The 21,446-nt window shown below is 41.0% G+C and overlaps 2 protein-coding genes across 2 annotated transcripts in view; both read right to left on the reverse strand.

Annotated features, from left to right (window-relative positions):
• Positions 1 to 4,201: 4,201 nt before the first annotated feature.
• LOC135110133 (uncharacterized) lies at positions 4,202 to 14,279 on the reverse strand. The gene is made up of 4 exons (XM_064022089.1): positions 14,160 to 14,279; positions 12,970 to 13,171; positions 6,999 to 7,131; positions 4,202 to 6,327 (listed from the first exon to the last, which is right to left on the reverse strand). Exons 1-4 carry the CDS (start codon positions 14,277 to 14,279, stop codon positions 5,244 to 5,246), a joined length of 1,539 nt encoding a protein of 512 aa, XP_063878159.1. The 3' UTR covers positions 4,202 to 5,243.
• Positions 14,280 to 14,426: 147 nt separating this feature from the next.
• Positions 14,427 to 21,446, reverse strand: part of LOC135110575 (probable RNA-binding protein 19) — a 70,955-nt gene continuing 63,935 nt past the window's right edge. The window contains exon 19 of the mRNA XM_064023025.1: positions 14,427 to 14,671. The gene's annotated coding sequence lies outside the window, so the exon portion shown is untranslated. The remainder of the gene's footprint in view (positions 14,672 to 21,446) is intronic.

Here is a 21,446-nt window from a genome sequence, read left to right on the forward strand (position 1 = left end):
CTGAATCCATTACCAACATGGCGAAAAAAGTGGACAAAAGCAATTACAACCAGCCTGATAAATTTTGGTGTGCCATAAAAATTCTGGAGGATAGTGATGGAAACCCCAAGTTTAAGCTTGTTTCAGACTTTTCACTAGGATGTCTTTCTTTGCCTCATGCTAATGCTGACTGTGAGCGCTGCTTCTCTAGTGTAAACCGTGTGAAAACAAAAGACAGAAATAAGCTAAAAACAGAAACCGTAAGAGACATCATCCTAGCGAAGAAGTGTGTTGCTTCCACATCCAGGAGTGACTGTACGACCTTCAAGCCATCAATCAAAGTCAATGATAAAAAACATGACATCAAGAGTGCTATATTCCTCCAATGAAGAGAGTGCCAGGGCTGCTGACTACGTGTCTGATGTATATATAGAAGAACAAGACCAGTAATCTCCTACATAGTAAGTAAACAACTTAACGAAGTGTCCTGTAGTTTTTCTCCAGTTATTAATGATATGTATTTAGGAAAGTGTTTTGTTTGTTAAGGGCATTGTTGTTTTTTTCATTACACACACGCACACACACACACTCTCTCTCTCTCTCTCTCTCTCTCTCTCTCTCTCTCTCTCTCTCTCTCTCTCTCTGTGTTTTTCCAGTCTTATGTGTGAAGCATGCCAGAGACAGGAATGAGATGATGCAAGTGATACTGACTGAGTTAGGGCATGATGGGAATGAAAGAGTGGAGAAGACAGGAAATGAATGGATGGTGTTGTTGCTGGGACTGTGTAGAGAGGCGAATGAAAGGATGATTGAGGCGGTAAAAGAGTTTCTGGAGAGAATGTGGTGTGCCAGGTGTATGAAAAATTAGGATAGAGGATGCTGTTCGTTTCTCTTTTTTTTTTCCCCTTCTACAGGCGTTGCCGATCCAAAGGCCTGGCTCAGGAGTGATCCTGTGCCACCTGTACCATCAAGATCAAGATCAAGAGTTCAGAGAATATGTGACTGTTTCTGTATTTTTCAAGACATCTTTTTCGTATTCCCCACAGTAAGTCAGAATGGCTGTCGATGACTGCAAGGTGTGCAAGAGGAGTGTGACAAGATGTAGTGGTGTGGAGTGTGAAATGTGCGTGCTGTAGTTCTACACAGCTTGTATGGGGCTCTTCTCGGCACTAGTGGACATGTGGGGCCCCCAGCTGGCTGGACCACCTCAGATTGGCCTGAGTTGCCAGGTTAGGTTAGGGGCAACTCACACCTGCCGGACACGGCCCAGCTTATTATAAGATTATAAGATTATAAGATTATAAGAAGATATGACTGGTAAGTGAGGGATATCAGGGTGTGTGTCTCTCAGTCAGGCAATGTTATTAGTGTGTGTGTGTGTGTGTGTGTGTGTGTGTGTGTGTGTGTGTGTGTGTGTGTGTTTTCTGCTTTCCTGCATCATCTTGAAATAAAACTATAAAGACAATGTGGATGCTAAGCAAGTCCAGTAGCTCAGTTCAGCCTTGTGTTGATGCGATATGTGCAATTAAAAACTATACCAAAAATCATGTTAATTTCAACTGAAATGCAAGATGGTTATGAGGAAGATTTCTGAGATGGTAGGCATGATATTTGGTGGTAAGATTCTCTCTCTCTCTCTCTCTCTCTCTCTCTCTCTCTCTCTCTCTCTCTCTCTCTCTCTCTCTCTCTCTCTCTCTCTCTCTGATCTTGTGTGTGTTTTTGGCAATGTTTTGAGTGATTGTGGGGATATAATGGTGTTTTGCATGTGTTTGGGTGTGTAAAAAAGTTAAGAGTTACGTTCAGCAATGTGGATGTGCTAACCTAAGATAAGCCCAGAGTACAGGATAACACAGTGAAGTCCAGCATTATTGCACTGCAAGAAGTTAGACCTAAGAATTATAGATATGATAGATTATTAGAGGAGTATAGTATTGATGGATAAGAGATGATTGAGAAAAATATCATAAATATAGAGGAAGGAAGGGGCCAACTAATTTATATGTAACCTTCATTGAGATAACCTTTGTACAACAATATTGTGAGAGCATGTTTATAAAGGTAAAAGGCATGAGTGAGGCTGTTATGATTACTTCTTTATACTGAAGTCCAAGTGGAGATGCTAGAGAGCATGAAAAACTAATGGAACTAATGAGGGAAATAAATTAAATATAAATTCAAATTTTTTTCAAAATTTGCAATGCAGGTCCGGACCTGTAAAAAGATTGGAAAAAATTTTCTGATAAAATTTTTTTTATCTAAGCTTATAGATGATTGCACTATCAAATGCAGAAGGAAATATTCATATAAAATATATATATGAATTGAAAAAGGTGTGTTTTCTATGTGTCTTAATTTTTTTAAAAGTCAAAAATTATTTTTATTTGTACCATAGCACAAAGAACTCAAACGGATATGTTACACATGTATAACGGTTCTTTTTTAAGTAACCAACATATCAGAATTATTATTTGAAAATTCTTGAAATTCAATTTTTTTTTCAAAATTTGTAACACAGGTGAGCTGTAAAAAAATTTGAAAAAATTATGCGTTAAAAATTTTTCATCTAAGCTTACAGATGATTACATTATGAAATGTAGAATAAGGAAATTCATATTAAATATATATATGAATTAAAGATGTGTGTTTTCTATGTGTCTTAATGTAAAAAAAAGTGAAAAATTATTTTTATTTGTACTGTGCTCCAAAGAACTCAAACGACTATTTTACATATGTATATTCTTCTTTTCAAGTAACCAACATATCAGAATTGTTATGTAAAAATTATTTATATTCAAATTTTTTTTTTCAAGATTTGTAAAGCAGGTCCGGACCTGTAAAAAAAATTTGAAAAAATTTTCCGATAATTTTTTTTATCTAAGCTTACAAATTATTACATTATGAAATTCAGAAGGAGAATATTCATATAAAAAATATATCAATCGAAAAAAGTGTGTTTGTACGTGTTTTAATTAAAAAAAAAAGTGAAAAATTATTTTTATTTGTACTGTGCTCCAAAGAAGACAAACGACTTATTTTACATATGTATAATGTTTTTTTTGTAAGTAACCAGTATATCAGAATTGTTATGTAAAAATTCTTGATATTCAAATTTGTAAAAAAAATTTTTAATGCAGGTCCGGACCTGTAAAAATAATTGGAAACAATTTTCCAATATGAATTTTTTTATCTAAGCTTATAGATGGTTACATTATAAAATACAGGAGAATATTCATAAAAAAAAAAAAAAAATATATATATATATATATATATATATATATATATATATATATATATATATATATATATATATATATATATATATCGAAAAATGTGTTTCTACGTGAAGGGAGTTGTAAAGTTTATCAGAGAAAGGGATGAATGATTAAGAATACTTTTTAACTCTTGTATTAGAATAGCAGATAAGAAAGAAGAAAGTCTTGTGGAGCAAGGCTGCAGAGGAGGGGAGGCATGCTGTTAAGAAGATCAGAAGAGCAATTAGCATGAAAATAGTGGCAGAAGATAGCAAGAGATGCAGCATCGTGGCGATGAGAGAGAGGCTGAAGATAGTGAGTTAGAGGAGAGTTGATAAGATGAAAAGCTTTTGATTCCACCCTGACTAAAAGATTGGTTTGAGTGGAAACCCCCCCATACATGGAGTTAGCAGCTGGAGGGGTGAAAAAACTGGCGATGACAACTCAGAGTGCCTAACTTCATAGAACCTGTTTTAGCTAGAGAGAAGATATGAAGTTTCCAGTTTAGATTATAAGTAAAGGACAGACCAAGGATGTTTAGTGTAGAAGAGGGGAATAGTTGATTGTTGTGGAAGAACAGGGCATTGTTATCTGGAAGGTTGTGCCAAGTTGAGAGATGGAGGAATTGGGTTTGAGACATTGAACAATAAGATTGCTCTGCCCCAATCAGAAATTTTAGAGAGATTAGAAGTCAGGTGTTCTGTGGCTGTGGTGCATGAACCATTTACTTTCTGAAGGGTTTGATGTCTGTGAAATGATGTGGAAAAATGCAGGGTGGTATCATCAGTGTAGGAGTGGATAGCAAACATTTTATTTAGCTATTTAGATTTTATATTTGGAGAGTTAACCAGAGGGGAGATGAAAATTAATCCATATAAGCTGTTCTATTCAGTCCCCTTTGCTCTGTTTCTGTATCATTTTTTGCACTGTAAAGCCAGGCTCATTCTTCATGAGGATTAGTTAAACAGTGATTCAGGGTTTACATTCCCAATTCTTTATAATTTATTGTTAAAGCCCATCAGTTTGAGTACAATTTTTGTTATGTGTGGTCATCAAAATTTTCAGTAGATGTGTCTCCCTATTTTGGTTTAAACTATCACTTTCTACAAAATTGTTAGTTTGTACATGGACACTTAGGAAAGGCTGTTGAAGCATCTTTATTCTTTCCCTCAGTGCTTACAGTATTGGTTTGCTAGTGGAGAAAAATGAGTATCTGAATGAACTTTCATTACACAACCATTGTACTTTTTGTCACTTAACAAAAACCTAGCAGAGAATCAGATGGAGTCAGAAGACATTCCTTTGAAATTCAGAGATATTTCTTATTTCACTTATATATGAAAGTTTATTGGTGTATCATTCAGAACTTGACTAGCTAGTGTGAGGCTCTTGGCTGAGTCCATCACAAGTTGAGATTCCAACAGTGGAGGAACTTGACACACTTGCATTGTCTGTGAGCAATCAGGTTGGGTGAACAACCTCACATCACTGTTGGCTCACTGGCTGGGGGCAGAGGCAGTGTTTTTCTACGTGTGTTTAATGTGTAATATATTGCACATTAATTACAAATTTATCACCTTTGTTTATTTTGTCATTGCATCACTAACTTAAACATTCTTTTTAGATTTGTATTCCACTCTTGAAAGTTAGTGCAGTGATTTGAGCATACAGGTTTTCTTACACCAACTGAATGTCCCAGGCTTTGTCATGTCACTTATGGAACACTTTGAAATTTCATGTGCAGCATTGTGATTGCTGTGAGCATTTCAGAAATATATGGTGTCATTATTTCAAAATGCATAATTTTACAACTAAAAAGTAATTAGTGTGGCATGAGATACACATATATTGCACTTACAACATTTATGCATGTGGATAAAAAGCACAGCTACCATGTACTTCACAGCTCTAACTGAATCCTGAACTTTGCAGGCTCACTTCTACCACTGCCTCAACATCAGGAGATCAGGAAAACTACTCTGGCAAGAGTTCCACTACCAAATGCTTGATGGCTTATGTAGGGTAACTATTTGAGTCTTGGGGCAGCTGAAGGAGTGGTGCAGTGGGATACTGGTGCCGGGGAGCACCCACTGGGAGGTAAGTCTGGGATGGAGTGGGAGGTACAGGAGGAAGCTTACGGAACCTCCTGGATTGGCTTCTAGGGTCATCATTCCTTTTTGTCACGAACATTGGTGATGAAGTTGCTGCTGTTGCAGATTCCCTTTTGGCACCTCTCTCTGCCAGTCTGGATACTGTTGACATGATAGTGGAGGTTGGTGAAGGCTGGAGAAGGTCACTGTTTGTATAAGAATTTACATCACTATCACTGACAGGATTTCCCTGTTTTGCATGGACTGTGACACCAGGTACAGTGATTGCAACTTTTCTCTCTTGGTTAGTCATAGTTGGATTAATAATATCCTTGTGCTCTTGTAGAGTCACAGGAGAACCATTTTGGGTCAGGAGCAGCTGTGGTTTTTGTGGGAAATGCTGGGAATTGCTTGAGGCTCCTGTTTGTCCTGCATCCCTAACAGCAGCATCCAGTGATTCTCTGTGCTGATTTGTATCTTCTGTTGGTGTTCTAGATGCTGTAACTGTACTATTCTGATAAACTTCAAGATTACCATCATAAGATACTTGCAGGTTATCTGTGACAGTACTATTTGGAGAAATTTCAGGATCAGAAGAAGATTGCTGGGGAATACCAGTGAAGTTTCCTTGCAGGATGCTTATCCCTTCAGTTCCCTGTGCAGAATTGAGGAGGTCTCCAGGGGAAGCATCTCCCAGAGGAGTCTTGGGAAACACAGCAGGAATCAGAGGATTGGACGATACTGTGAAGAGTGAATCCTCATTCAGATCTGGAGGATCCTGGTCATCTTCAGCACTTTCAGGCTGGAGTGGTTTAGGGAGTGGCCCAATGATTAGGACAGGCTGCTGGGGTGGGAAGAAAGGGGCTGGTCCCACTGGATGCATGACAGGTGGCTGTGGAGGGTCTGCTGGGGGATCAGGGAGGGTAGTGGGCTCCTTTGGTAAAGGTCCCACTATCAGTGGTGTAGGGGGTGCCAGGCTCACTTGGTGGTACACTTCTATGCTTGCCCTGTAGAAGTATAGGATTAGTCATATCATAATATTTTGAGAAAAATATGAGTTGTTCATGTCAGAATGTGGAGAGGGTCACCCTGTCCCTTTTTAGTGGCCTTTGATGAGACATGGAGAATATAGTGGTAATGTTCTTCAGACAGCACTATTTAGATGCTGTGTATCTCATAGCACAATGAGAATAGTAAAAAGTATGTGTAAAACTGAACTGCTTAGTGATAGGAAATGTTGAAATGTCATTTGCAAATAAAGGACTAGGAATCCTCTGTTCTGGATTTTTGTTTGTAATATAAGACAAGGTATTTTGTTTTGGGTGCACAGTTCAATGTGGATGTCAGCCTACCATAAGTAAGGTCTGAAGAAAGTGTGAAAATAGAAAGGGTTAAAGAAGATTATGAAAATATAGGATTTGCCAAATAAATATAGTCAGGATGATGGACAATGTATACTTGAGCTATTAGTTTTTAATTTGAATTACATTTTCATGATTGTGTGTATTCTTCATTCTTTTTGTATAATAACACTACAAAAAATACCACTCCCTTTGCACTTTTGCCCTCTATCTTGTGCTCTTTTCCTCTATCACTACACTACTCTCTTGCTTATCCACAAATACTTTGATTTTCTTCATCAGTACAAGGCATTCCTGATCACTATCCACAACCTCACCTGTACCCACTGCTGTCTGCTTGATACTCAGTAATTCGCAGGGCACCAGCTGGATCCACATAGCCAAACCGACCAGAGACTCGACCTGAAGCATCCCTCATCTCAATCCGAAAACTCTGATGTTCACCTCCACCTGCAAGGGATGAGAGTCAGATGTCTGTCTGTCTGTTCTGCATCAGTATCCTGGTGTCTGAACCTTCATGAATTTCAAGAGAAAGGCAGCACTTATGAGGTATGTTATGTTGTGTAGTGTTGGGGAGCTTTAGTCTGTTCACTTAAGCTTGATTCCTCCTAGGCAGGTTAGTAAGCTCCCAGCTGATTGGCTGCACCGTTCTCTCACTAGCACTCATGTCAAGCGACATTTTACATGCTCGAGTGAGAAATGTTTTAAATTATATGAACATATAATGAATATATATATATAATGTATATATATAATATATATATATATATATATAATATATATATAATGAATATATATATATATATATATATATATATATATAAACTACAAGCACCTAATAACACACACACCCTTCACCCAAAAATTTTAAAATCATCATGGCGACTCCTACACCAGCCTTGGAGTCCCCATCTGGGGAGGGGACCATAAATGTCCCCAGGTTGGACTGCCTTTCTGTCGACGACCCTAAGTGTTTTGACACCCACCTCAACTTTTTCTTCATTAACTTCTGCAACATTCGCAGTCTAAGATCTAATTTTCAATCTGTAGAACACTACCTCTCCTCTTCTAAACCTCATCTTCTTTTCCTCTCTGAAACTCAGGTGTCTAAGGCAACTGACAGTAGCCCCTTTTCTGTTCCCTCCTACTTTCTCTATCCTCATTTTCGATCCAAAGCTGGATGCTGCGTTTATGTGCGCAATGACTTAACAACCTGCTCTCGTGCCCACGCTCTTGAATCTTCTGAGTTTTCCACCATCTGGCTACGACTACAGAGTCACTCTCATACTAAATTTATCTGTGCTGTATACCTGTCTCCTAACTCCTCTGACTATATAAGAAATTCTTTGACTACTTAACTTCCAAAGTGGAGCACATTCTGACCCTCTTCCCTTTTGCGGAGATCTCCATTCTTGGAGACTTCAATGTTCACCACCAGCTTTGGCTTTCCTCTCCCTTCACTGACCATCCTGGTGAACTAGCCTACAACTTTGCTATCCTCCATGACCTAGAGCAATTGGTGCAACACCCTACTCGTATTCCTGACCGTCTTGGAGATACGCCCAACATCCTTGACCTTTTCCTGACCTCTAATCCTTCTGCTTATGCTGTCACCCTTTCTTCTCCGTTGGGCTCCTCCGATCACAATCTCATATCTTTATCTTGTCCTATCACTCCAATCCCTCCTCAGGATCCCCCTAAGCGAAGGTGCCTCTGGCGTTTTGCCTCTGCTAGTTGGGGGGACCTGAGGAGGTATTTTGCTGATTTTCCTTGGAATGACTACTGCTTCCGTGTCAGAGACCCGTCTTTGTGTGCTGAGCGCATAACAGAGGTGATAGTGTCTGGCATGGAGGCGTACATTCCTCACTCTTTTTCAGCTTGTTCTCGTGCTATACATGATAGAGAGGTGGCCCACAAAAGGTACTTAAGCCTTCCATCACCAGAATCTCATGCACTTTATATTTCTGCCCGGAACCATGCCAAATCTGTTAGCCAAAAACTCCTTCATTAACAGAAAATGTCAAAACCTTTCAAGATCTAACTCCCCTCGTGATTTCTGGCATCTAGCCAAAAATATCTCCAATAACTTTGCTTCTTCTTCTTTCTCTCCTCTACTTCAACCAGATGGCACCACTGCTATCACATCTATTTCTAAAGCTGAACTCTTTGCTCAAACCTTTGCTAAAAACTCTACCTTGGACGATTCTGGGCTTGTTCCTCCCTCTCCTCCACCCTCTGACTACTTCATGCCACCTATTAAAATTCTTCGCAATGATGTTTTCCATGCCCTCGCTGGCCTAAACCCTCGGAAGGCTTATGGACCTGATGGGGTCCCTCTTATTGTTCTCCGAAACTGTGCCTCCGTGCTTGCACCTTGCCTAGTCAAACTCTTTCAGCTCTGTCTGTCAACATCTACCTTTCCTTCTTGCTGGAAGTTTGCCTACATTCAACCTGTTCCTTTCTGACCGTTCTATTGCTGCTGTGGTAGACGGTCACTGTTCTTCTCCTAAATCTATTAACAGTGGTGTTCCTCAGGGTTCTGTCCTGTCACCTACTCCCTTCTTATTATTCATTAATGATCTTCTAAACCAAACTTCTTGTCCTATCCACTCCTATGCTGATGATACCACCCTGCACTTTCCCACGTCTTTTCATAGACGTCCAGTCCTTCAGGAGGTAAACATATCACGCAGGGAAGCCACAGAACACCTGACTTCTGATCTTTCTAAAATTTCTGATTGGGGCAGAGCAAACTTGGTATTGTTCAGTGCCTCAAAAACTCAATTCCTCCATCTATCAACTCGACGCAACCTTCCAGACAACTATCCCCTCTTCTTCAATGACACTCAACTGTCCCCCTCTTCTACACTGAACATCCTCGGTCTGTCCTTTACTTAATCTTAACTGGAAACTTCACATCTCATCTCTAGCTAAAACAGCTTCTATGAATTTAGGTGTTCTGAGACGTCTCCGCCAGTTTTTCTCACCCCCCCCAGCTGCTAACTCTGTACAAGGGCCTTATCCTTCCATGTATGGAGTATGCTTCACATGTCTGAGGGGGTTCCACTCATACTGCTCTTCTAGACAGGGTGGAATCAAAAGCTTTTTGTCTCATCAACTCCTATCCTCTAACTGACTGTCTTCAGCCCCTCTCTCACCGCCGCAGTGTTGCATATCTAGCTGTCTTCTACCGCTATTTTCATGCCAACTGCTCTTCTGATCTAGCTAACTGCATGCCTCCCCTCCTTCTGCGGCCTCGCTGCACAAGACTTTCTTCTTTTTCTCGCCCCTATTCTGTCCACTTCTCTAACGCAAGAGTTAACCAGTATTCTCAATCATTCATCCCTTTCTCTGGTAAACTCTGGAACTCCCTGCCTGCTTCTGTATTTCCACCTTCCTATGACTTGAATTCCTTCAAGAGGGAGGTTTCAAGACACTTATCCACCAATTTTTGACCACTGCTTTGACCCTTTTATGGGACTGGCATTTCAGTGGGCATTTTTTTTTTATTAGATTTTTGTTGCCCTTGGCCCAGTATCCTTCCTACATAAAAAAAAAAAAATAATAATAATAATATGAAGAAGGAGGCTCACTTGTGCTTGGAATTGGTGTCACTCCTGAGAGAAAGAAACAGTGAAAAAGTGCAGTGTGAGTTGCACAGTGACGGAATGACACTCGTTCTAAGTGCAAGTGCAGCCTTCTCCACCCGTGTGACTGCTGCCTCTGATCTATCTATCTTCCTTTCAATCTCTCAGTTGCTGATCCCCTCTCTTAAACAAACACCATCACAACACTTTTCTTTGTTGGTAAGCATGTTAGGAACCATGATATGATGCCTCCTACACCAGCCCCATCTAGGAAGGGGACCAAAAATGTCCCCAGTTTGAACCGTTCTTCTGGTATTGGCCCTAGTGTTTTGACATGATCCTCAACTTTTTCTTAAATGTGAGAGATAAAATAGGAAGGTCATGGCAAAGGGGTAATGGACAGGGGAGCACAGGAGAGGTGTGTCTTCCCTCTGTGCCTGTAAGTTACTGTCACTGATTGAAAAATTAGCTCATCATCTTCAGGGTATGTGAGTTGTCACATGTGACAATGTACCACTCTTAAGGCTTCCTGTGTCTCCAAATCAAACATCAACACTTGATTTATAAGTATTAGGGTTTCCATTTTTTTTTTATTTATTTATTTATTTATTTTTTTGTGACTTTGGGTGATGATTGTATTTGTTACGACAAACATGAAGTTCAACTTGCACGACATTTGTATCCAGTGATCATGATGAATGTGTATGAAACTTGGGTTAGGGAGACTGTGCTGGGAAAGACATGGATGGATATTTTCTGCCTTGTTCCCTTAGAGAAATATGCTTAGAGATAAATACCCAAATAAATATGAATGAGTGTCATTATGTTTAGAAAACCTTTCCAAAAACAGTTGTCATTAAGAAACTAGATAATGGAATCAAAGTTGCTGATAAAGGAATGAACTTAATGAATACAGGTCTTAAGTCGATTTACCTCAGTCAAGGGCAAAGCCTGCCACCTCTCCTGTCAACACCACTCCCAAGGTTCCTGCCTTAAATTTAAGGTAATGTCACCCCAACAAGTAAATCTTTAAAATTATTAACTTCTATATAACTAAAGCTATTTGCCTTTTTTTCTGTTATTGGGGAAAGGCATTAGTTAAAAAGTACATGATGAGGGATCCATTAACAGGGTGGGTGGTGACTTCAGTATTAGTTAAGTGCTTTCAAACTTCACACTTATCTTGACTGTGAATATATTTTTGATAATTAGACAATTTTCCCTAGCAGCTTTCAGATATTGTGAAAAGTATTCACTACCATAATATGAAAGAACTTGAATGTTTCTCTATGTTAACAAAAATATTAATAATACCTTTAGTGATACCATTAGAGGGAGAGAGAAAGAGAAATAAATGTGCATGAGAAAGAGAGAGAGAGAAACATCTCACTTTAACCTGGGTTGTACACCTGGCATATTTGAGTCTTGCATTTGGCAGAAGCCTCAAGTCTGTCTCTATTCAGTAGTATCACATCACCCATAAGGCAAGGTGCTCTCTCTCTCTCTCTCTCTCTCGGTATCAAATAAGTAAGCATTACATTGTTTGTGGAATGTATGATAAGACTTTTATTTATTTATTTTTTGTACCAAAAAATTATGATGAGTTACGAGCAAAAACTTACAAGTAGCCTTCTGTAATGTATCTTGCTTGTAACTTGAACACCCTTTGTACTATATAAATAAATTGGGAAAGAGAGTGGGTGGATCTAGGTAGCATTTGTTTTGATGTTGCAAGCAAAGGAACAAAGCTCTGCTTGGCTCCTGTTGTTAGTAGCAGTCACCAGTCAGCCACCATCTAGATCAGTTCTCTGCCACTCTACCACAGCTAAGTTATTGGTTATTTATAATTATATCTATACTTTTTATTCTCAAAAAAAAAAAAAAAAACGTTGAGGCATTGGCTGAGCCCCATTAGCTGCTCTGCCACACCACAATTTTTCTTAAAAATATATTTGTTCTTTTTACTGAAATTCAAGTATTAAGTACGGATTATTTAGCTCATCAAACCATGCAGTGCTATGAATGGTTGGGGTTTTAAGATTATAATAAGCGATCTGGTTTTTACATAAATATCAACATTTCACAACATAGCATTGTGGTGCTTTCATTTAGGTGAAGCACCCAGGGTGCTTATCAGTAGGGTCAGGTGGAAGCAACTCCCAAGTGCTTGCGTGTTCTTCACAGCTGGGAGAAAGAACTTGTTTACAACAAAAACAAATATTTTTAGAAGATAAGGGCTACTGGAGGTCCATTCATTGCATCCTCTAAAGCAATAGCTCCAACAGCCAAAGGCATGACGACAGTGAAACAAATCTGCTCTGCCCCAAACTGAGATTATGCAAAACAATTTTATATATATATATATATATATATATATATATATATATATATATATATATATATATATATATATATATATATATATATATATATATATTATCTCAAATGTAGTAGTGGAAATGTGCCCATTTTATGTTTTTTGAAAATTTTTGATATTTTTGTTATTTTCTGGTTCCCTGGAACCAATTAATTTTTTCCTGTAGGTTCTTCAGGCACCTTAACACACATTTGCCATAATGAACACTACATTGGAATGAATCATGTTTACTGTAGTTCATGGCTATTAATTACCACCTGCAAAGAACATTGTACAAGTCAGCATATTCCAATGAGCCACATTAGTGCTAGTCAGCCGACCAACCTGTGTCATAAGAAAAAGTGTAGGTTCCATCTGGGTTGAAGGAGTAGAAGTTTTCTTCGGCTGCAATTGGGAAGTCTTGCAGGATGGTTCCTTGCCCAGCACCAATACCTTGGGATGCACTCAGCGCCACACACGTCCATGCCCACACCCATAGCCACACTCTTACCCGCACAGGACAGCTCAATGGGCATCTTGTGTAATGCTGGGGAGAGGATGAACAATGGTCTATCAGTGTACTATAATGTAAAAACTGGATTTGATGTGAGAGATGTAAGGTTAAGGGGAAAAGCAGGAATGGGATGGATGGATAGCATTGAGAGGGTTAAATGTGAGGGATACTTTGTAGAATTAACAGGGTTCAGTAACTATGTGGCATTATTATTGACTTGTTTAACTGTTCACAAAGGATAAGATAAAGTAACATCATTTAGAGCTCAAAGTTCAGTTAGAGTCTTCTTAACCCTGGCCCATCACCATTACCATGCAACATGCCTTAATATATCAGTATATGGACTCAGTTGTCTAGTGCACAATAATACTAATAATCATTTACTTTTAAATTATGTGAGTGGCTCTGACATGTGAGAAGGATGCAGGAGGATAACCAGCTAAGAAAATGAAAGCATATAAAATTACCAAAAATTCTTGGATTTATATAGTAAAGTTACTAAATAAATATCATGTAAATGAGAGAGAGAGAGAGAGAGAGAGAGAGAGAGAGAGAGAGAGAGAGAGAGAGAGAGAGAGAGTTTGGTTATGGGAGTGCTGAATACTTGTGGCTGACATAAAAACAATAATAATCTAAGTGGCACTGTCAAGGGGAAATATCAGAATGAGATAATAAGGTGAAACAACGGTGAAGAAATTCTTACGAACAGACACACACACACACACACGTCAATAGAGATGTGGAAGGGGAAGGTCGCGATCATGTCACCATCACAACGAACTCCGCGAGTCCTTGACCCTGGCACCTTGAGAGAGAGAGAGAGAGAGAGAGAGAGAGAGAGAGAGAGAGAGAGAGAGAGAGAGAGAGAGAGAACCTACCAAGCCTACGGGCGTGAGCAGTAACATGTTCTCGCTAAGTCGAAACAATCGGGTCCAATCTTGTCTGGCGGGGCAGCTTCATGGTAGCCTGCGCTGGGCGGGGCGGGGCGGGGGTGCCACACGGGGTCGGGGCGGCACTATACCTTGGCCGCGCCCCGAGCCAGGTCAGCAGCATAGTGAAGACCTGGTCGAGCTGTGAGCAAAGCTACTAAAGGTGAGCGCGGAGAACGAACAGGCGAGGTGACACTTGTTTTGGCTTCCATCACACATTCGTCTTTTTTTTACTGAAGTATCATAAGAAATCACTTCAATTCCGCTTACTGTAATCACATTTACTACCTACACTTTCACCACATCATATCTGGGGTTTTGAAGGTCCATGTTTTTTCTGAGGTGCTTGCAATATTTCCTGTTTTTTTTCTTCTCTTTTTTTCTACGCTATAACCTTGTTCACGAACACCTTACATATGGTGAAGCTAGCGAGATCAACAACAGCTTCATCATGTCCTCCACGGTGAGTCCTCGTAGCGTTGTGATGTCTTGGGGGAGAGAGGCGGGAAGTCTTCTACAGGAGAGGAGGGAGGAACAGAACTAAGGATGCAGGTTCTTGACCACGCGAACGAGGGCTGCCGGCTTCAGTACTCCCCCGACGCACCTGAAGGAAGGACACGTGTTAGAAGTGGTGAAGTCCAGATAAAGTAAAGGGAGGGAAGAACAAGAATAACAGCAAATACTTAAGAGTACGTGCAACAATATAGAGTAAAGAGGGAGATAAGAATGGATAAAGAAAACCAAACAAGGTGGTAAGAACAGAGGTGGAAAGGAAACTTGAACAAGAAATTGATGAGAAGAAAGGAGGATGCTGAGAGAGAGAGAGAGAGAGAGAGAGAGAGAGAGAGAATTAATGCACGAGATTTACACCCCAATCACTCACCACCCACACTACTCGGCTACGAAAGTTTCAACATCTTCCTCGGCGATCGCACTGAAGGCAAACATCAACGAAGACACAAGGAAAGGCAGTGTATACATGAGAGCGACACAAGCACTTGGTGACTCATCGCTCTCCACCATCGAGGGCAGCGGCCTATCTAAAGCCACACCTCCCAGTCACCTCACGTGCCTCAACTACTTTCATCCTTTAAGTTTAATACTTTCCTTCATAGACAGTGTAGGTCTATATCAGAAACGGTTTCTTAATGGACAACAGGTTTGTTTATAGTATGATCTTCCCTTGTGTTCCTTTGTGTGGGTCAGAGGAAGATTTGGGGGTTCTCGATGCAGCCTCCTGTCATCCACCCACTTGCTTTAGTACGATGGCAGATAATTTATGATTTTCAACGTCACTATCAAAATAAAGAGTTTGCTTTTTATTGTTTTTCCGTTTGTATAAGCACGCACACACGCACACACACACACACACACACACACGAAACGGAACGAACGAAACGGAACAAATGAGGCAATCGAGATTTACAACACTACCACGACTCCACAACAAGCTCAGACGCTGGCTAGTTCCTCCTTGCAGTGGTGGTGGTGAAGCACAGCCTGTCAGCAGCCGGGACGTGACGCAGGACCCGCTACACACCCCTGATTTCCTTGAACATCGGGAGGCACACGCAGGGTTGAGCTCCGGTGGCGATGAGCTGGAGCACGGCTGGCATTACTTTTAAAACAGGGAAGGCGAGGCTCTGGCAGGTACCCGGGGTCGAGCACTTCACCTTGGGGGCTTTTCGAGGTCGTTGGGCGGGAGGGAGCGGGAGAGGGATGGTCGTGCCGCCTCCCTCGTCAACGCCCTCTCGTGTTTGTTCGTGTCATCTCTCTGCCCTCGTGTTCCACTGGCGGAAAGGAAGCTGCGAGGGGTCCTATCAAGGAGAGGAGGAGGATGAACAAAAACAGCAGAAGCAGAAAAGTACGATATTAATACCATAAGACTTAATGAAGACTGATTTAACGGCGATCCATTCAGGGGAGCATCACTGGAACTCCCAGCATCAGGTAACCTTACTGGCACCTCGCAGCTAACTGGTAAGCAGCGACAGCGGGGCCACGGACACTCGCCAAAACCGCTAGTGTGGGAGCAGCTCAGATGAAGGAAGTCTCCTTCTTAAATTCCCAGTGGATGACAAGAAGGATGAGTCTTCACGCTGGAGTGACTCACAACACAGTAATGCAGACAGCAACACCGACCCGCCAGCGCACCCTCTGACCCTTCTTTTACTGGGCGTGCGTGACTGTCGCGGGGCCGCCCTGGTCTGCCCAAACCTGTGACAATCGTCACTGAGATCACCATGAGGATCGCTTCGCAGTTAGTTTAGAAAGTTAATAATTCTTTCACTGCTACATATCCTTTTTACCACAATTACCTATAACTTTTTTAGAAACGTATTTTTGTAGTACGGTCTCTCTCTCTTCCACATCACATCAAATGAAAGCGATGCGGGGCACGATACACAGAGGGGGAGAGCGTGTTAAAAGATAGTGGAAGAAAGGCAGGGAAAGCGTAGGGGTGAAAACAATAGTATAGATGAGGGAGAAGGCAGAGAGGACAGTAAAAGTAGTGAGATAAGCAAGATACTGAACAAAAACAGAATGTATAGCGGAAAGGGGTGGTGAAAGAGGCAGGGGTGGTGAGGGAGTGAGCACACTGGAATGATGGGAAGAGTGGATGATCTACGGAGGAGGATGTTATTAGCTAAGGTATGGGTGAGGAGTCAACCTTCACACACACACACACACAATTTTGAAAAAAAGATAATCTGCAATAACACAATTTGCTGAAGAAAACGAAGCTAAACAAAAACATTGTTGTCATACTGATAATAAACAAGGATGAGAGAGAGAGAGAGAGAGAGAGAGAGAGAGAGAGAGAGAGAGAGAGAGAGAGAGAGAGAGAGAGAGAGAGAGAGAGAGAGAGAGAGAGAGAGAATGTGCATACAGTTCCTCCTCCTCCTCAGACACATGAAAAGAAGCTGAAAGCAGTAAAAAAAAAGGTTAAAATAAAAAGAAAGCCTGAGAAAAATAATGGAAAGTAGTAAAAAAAAAAATCCCCGAGAATAGAGTCAGAAAAAAAGTTACCCCCACATTTCTTAATCTTTTAAAGTTCAGTACATACACACACTGCAAAATTTCTTTTAAAATAAAGAGGAGGAGGAGGAGGAGGAGAGAGAGAGAGGGTTACAAAGGATAAACAAACAGTAAGTACTTTCTTTCTCTGTTCTTGCATGACTGATTACAGGGAAGTAAGAGTAATTCTAGCTAGTAACTCGGTAAAGGGAATGAAGTAGGTTATTATGGCCGAAGGATGGAGGAGGAGGAGGAGGAGATATACTACTAATACGAGACTGTGTGTGTGTGTGTGTGTGTGTGTGTGTGTGTGTGTGTGTGTGTGTGTGTGTTTTAATACGAGCGGGAGAAAGAGGACGGAAGTGATGGAAATACAAGAGGAGGAAGCAGAAGGCGAGGCATGAGAGGAGGCATTGGGACAGGGATATCAGAGCCACTCCCTGTCTCTCCCTGCCTCTTGGTGACCCTTGCCTGACCCCGCCAAGCGTCCACTCTCTTCCCGAAGGTCCTCAAGCCTGTCCTCCTCCTCCTCCTCCTCCTCCTCCTCCTCCTCCTCCTCTCCTCCTCCTCCTCCTCCCCCTCCCCCTTTATTTCCTCTCTCTCTCTCTCTCTCTCTCTCTCTCTCTCTCTCTCTCTCTGTGTGTGTGTTCTCTCTCTCTCTCTCTCTGTGTGTGTGTGTGTGTGTATTCCCCATGAGGAGGAGAAAACACTAAACGATCTTTCAGACAGTCTGGTCTTGTCTTATAATTCGCCTTGTTTACCCTTCAGGGTGTGGCAGGCGCACGCACGCACGCAGGCAGGCACACTCGCACGAGGGGATGACTGGTAACATATCTGATATTTTGGGAGTCCTGAAGAAGAAATGCTGACAATAACCGTAAGATAAGAAGTGACAAGTTAAAAAACGATACTGTATTTCCCTCTTCACTCAGGCAGTCACAGGGAGTTCGTGCAGCAACACAGCGGCGCCACTGCACGCGAGGCGGTAAGGACCAAAGGGAATATATCACTAAAATCATGGAAGTTTCCTTGAAAAAAACTGAAAAAAAACAAAAAAACATTCACTACAGCCTGTTAAAAGCAGTCGAGATAAGGTACTCGAACATTGCAGAATGCGGTCCTAAGAAGTAATCTCTCTCTACCTTTCCTTCACCTTTCCTTCAACTTCTCTTCTTTGTCTTTCCTTCTTTTCTTCCTGCGTGGAGAGGCGACTAAATGTTAATAGAAGATTGTCCCGCAGCTAAGATTCTAATTTTCAAACACTTCAGCATCTTATCTCGACATTTAGCGGGCTCTAGCGGAAGTGATTAGGCTTTCAAGTGTTTTTCATGATACCGGGTAGTTTGACAAGGATGCTGCATTATCAGTGAGAAAAACACACATGAGAACCTGATTAATCACAATGTGGTCTATGAAAACACTCCTTATGAGACAAAAAACGTTTAAGACTAAGGAACAAAGGATTACAATAGTACGCATACCGATCACTGATAATAAGACTGGAGGACGTTAGCAAGAGTTAATGGAGAAAAGAAACTTGCTCCTTGGTCTCTGTCTCTGTGTGTGTGTGTGTGTGTGTGTGTGTGTGTGTGTGTGTGTGTGTGTGTGTGTGTTTCCTTCAAAGTTCCATCATCCCTCTGTTTCCACCTCATCTGTCTTATCTTTTTCCTTTTCTTTCCTTCCTTTCTCTACCTCTTTTCTTTACAATTTCTTTATTTCCTTCCTCCCTCCGCCTGTTTAATTTACTTTTTTTCTCTCCTCTTCCTTCTTTCTTTCTTTCATTCTTTCTTTCCTCTCCCTTATTTCTTTCCATCTTGCCTTCCATTCTTTCCTCCCTTCCTTTCTTCCTCAACGTCTTTTCTTCTTTCCTCCACCTCTTTCCTTCTTTTCCCTTCTTCCATTTCCCATTTCTTCTATACCTTCTCCCTTCTTTTCCTCCCCATTCCTTCCTTTCTGTCTCGCCATTCGTTCCTTTCACTCTCCTTCCTTCCTCTCCGCTCTCTCCCCGCCACAGGTTTGTCCCACGCCCTACACGCCTCACCTGCTTGTCTCGGGTCACGGGGCCACCAACACGACCCAGCTGCCCACTGCGTCTCCCCCCCCCCCTCTCTCTCTCTCTATTTACATTTTCATATCGATCAACGTTTTCTTTTGTTTTCCAGCACTTTTTTTTTCGCTTCCACCTTTCAAGTATCACCGTATTTAGTCATTTCTTAAAAAAAAAAGAAAAATCTGGAACAGTCTGCTCTCTCATTTTTTCTCCTTTCATCTTTCCTACGACTTTAGTTCTTAGAAGACGAGGTTACCAGGTCAGGAATTACAAAATGCATCGCCTCATTGGTTTTTAGAGCCATTCTGAATTTGGTTTTGGCGCAACGAACATGGCATCTTTTTACTATTCTTTTTTTTTTTTTCTTATGCATTGATTTCTTAACCGATCCTCTTCTCGCCCCTGTCCAGCCACGCCCTTAGCGGTCTAGTCTAACACAGCCCTCGCCTCGTTCCCGTCACTGGCCTGTATTCTTTTACTTTTATATGTTTTGTTCTCTTAATATGACTGTTTTCAAAGGCCACAACAATGATTAGTACGGTTATACACATTTTTTTTACTACTGATTCAGAATTCAGCGTTAAACTACCAGTAAAATCACGTTAACATCCTTGAAATCTTCTATAACGTTATTTAAAAACTGTTAGTAGTAGTCGAGATAAGACGCAAAACGTTTGAAAACACGGGTCATTATTCTGCCAGTGGCACTTGCGAACCAACGCCCCTCTCTCTCTCTCTCTCTCTCTCTCTCTCTCTCCTCTCTCTCTCCTCCTCTCTCTCTCTCTCTCTCTCTCTCTCTCTCTCTCTCTCTCTCCTTACGCCTGACTCAATTTGGGAATAAAAACGTGTTCTCTCAGCGCGTCGTGTTTAGCAGTTTTCGGTGAGGCTTGGCGATATTTTTTGTTTAATGAAGGATGTGGGCTGATTTAAAGTGTTATTCTCTCTCTCTCTCTCTCTCTCTCTCTCTCTCTCTCTCTCTCTCTCTCTCTCTCTCTCTCTCTCTCTCTGACACACAGTCATAGACAAACACACACACACACACACACACACACAACACTGAAAAATGTCCTCTGTGAAGTGTTCTACAAAAAATGATGATGATGATAATAATAATAATAATAATAATAATAATAATAATAATAATAATAATAATAATAATAATAATAATAATAATAATAATAAGGCACGAACAGAAGGGTAGGGGGAGGGGATGGACAAAGATCACTTGAACACAGAAAAACGAGGATTCTCTTATCTAATTAACATTTGAGTGACTCACTCTTAGCGGGGGCGTACACACACACACACACACACACACACACAATCTTCATTATGACGCACCACACACCACACACACACACACACACACACACTCACTCACTCACTCAGTACTCTCTCTCTCTCTCTCTCTCTCTCTCTCTCTCTCTCTCTCTCTCTCTCTCTCTCTCACGATTAGAATTTTTCCTCAGTTTCTCTTCTTAGCCTCATTTCAGATTTGGATTAACTTAAATCTTCCTACTTACTCCTTTCTTAATTCGTTTTCCTTTCCTCTTCCTTCCTCTAATACTTTTTTTCCTCTCGATTTCGAAACAAATTTATTATAGGTTCGCAATTTTCTCATCCAATTATTATTTCTTTTCCGTTTAATTTCCGTTTAATTTTTCGATTCAACACTTTCCCTGCAGCGGTGGAGTGACGGTGATGGTGACGCTGATAGTGATGGTGACTTGTGTGACGGTGGTGTGGTAAAGTGTGAGGATAGGTAGGATGACGATAAGTGGTGTGCGGTGTGACGGTGTGATGGTGACGACCGTGTGATGCGACAGTAAGGGTGATTGGGCGTGATGGTGGTGATGTTTAGTGTGGTAGTAACGAAGGAAAGATGATGCACCTTCCATATTCTTAAGGAGGGAAGGATGGAAGTGTGGGAGTAGCAGTTAGTAGTAGTAGTTGTAGTAGTAGTAGTATGAAACAACGAGTAACAAAAAATAATGAAAAAATGAAATATAAAACAAGACAACAAAAACAGCAGCAGCAACAACAACAAAGAAGTATGAGTGAAACCTACACGATACTCAACAAAAACAAGAAAACAACAAAGCAGTAGTACTATTCCGTTTCTGTTTACGGAAAAAATAAAAAGCTAATCACTTTTTGCATAAGCAGCGCGAGACCCAACCAAACATGACGAGTAATGGAGTAATGTGAAAGCAAATGACACACCACAACACCACAACAAGACACGCTCGTCACGCACCTACGATCATATTCAGAAACGCTTTGCTCTCTCACCACGACTGTTTTCAATGGC

Source organism: Scylla paramamosain, chromosome 20 (genome assembly GCF_035594125.1).
Source record: "Scylla paramamosain isolate STU-SP2022 chromosome 20, ASM3559412v1, whole genome shotgun sequence".
Taxonomy (NCBI): domain Eukaryota; kingdom Metazoa; phylum Arthropoda; class Malacostraca; order Decapoda; family Portunidae; genus Scylla; species Scylla paramamosain.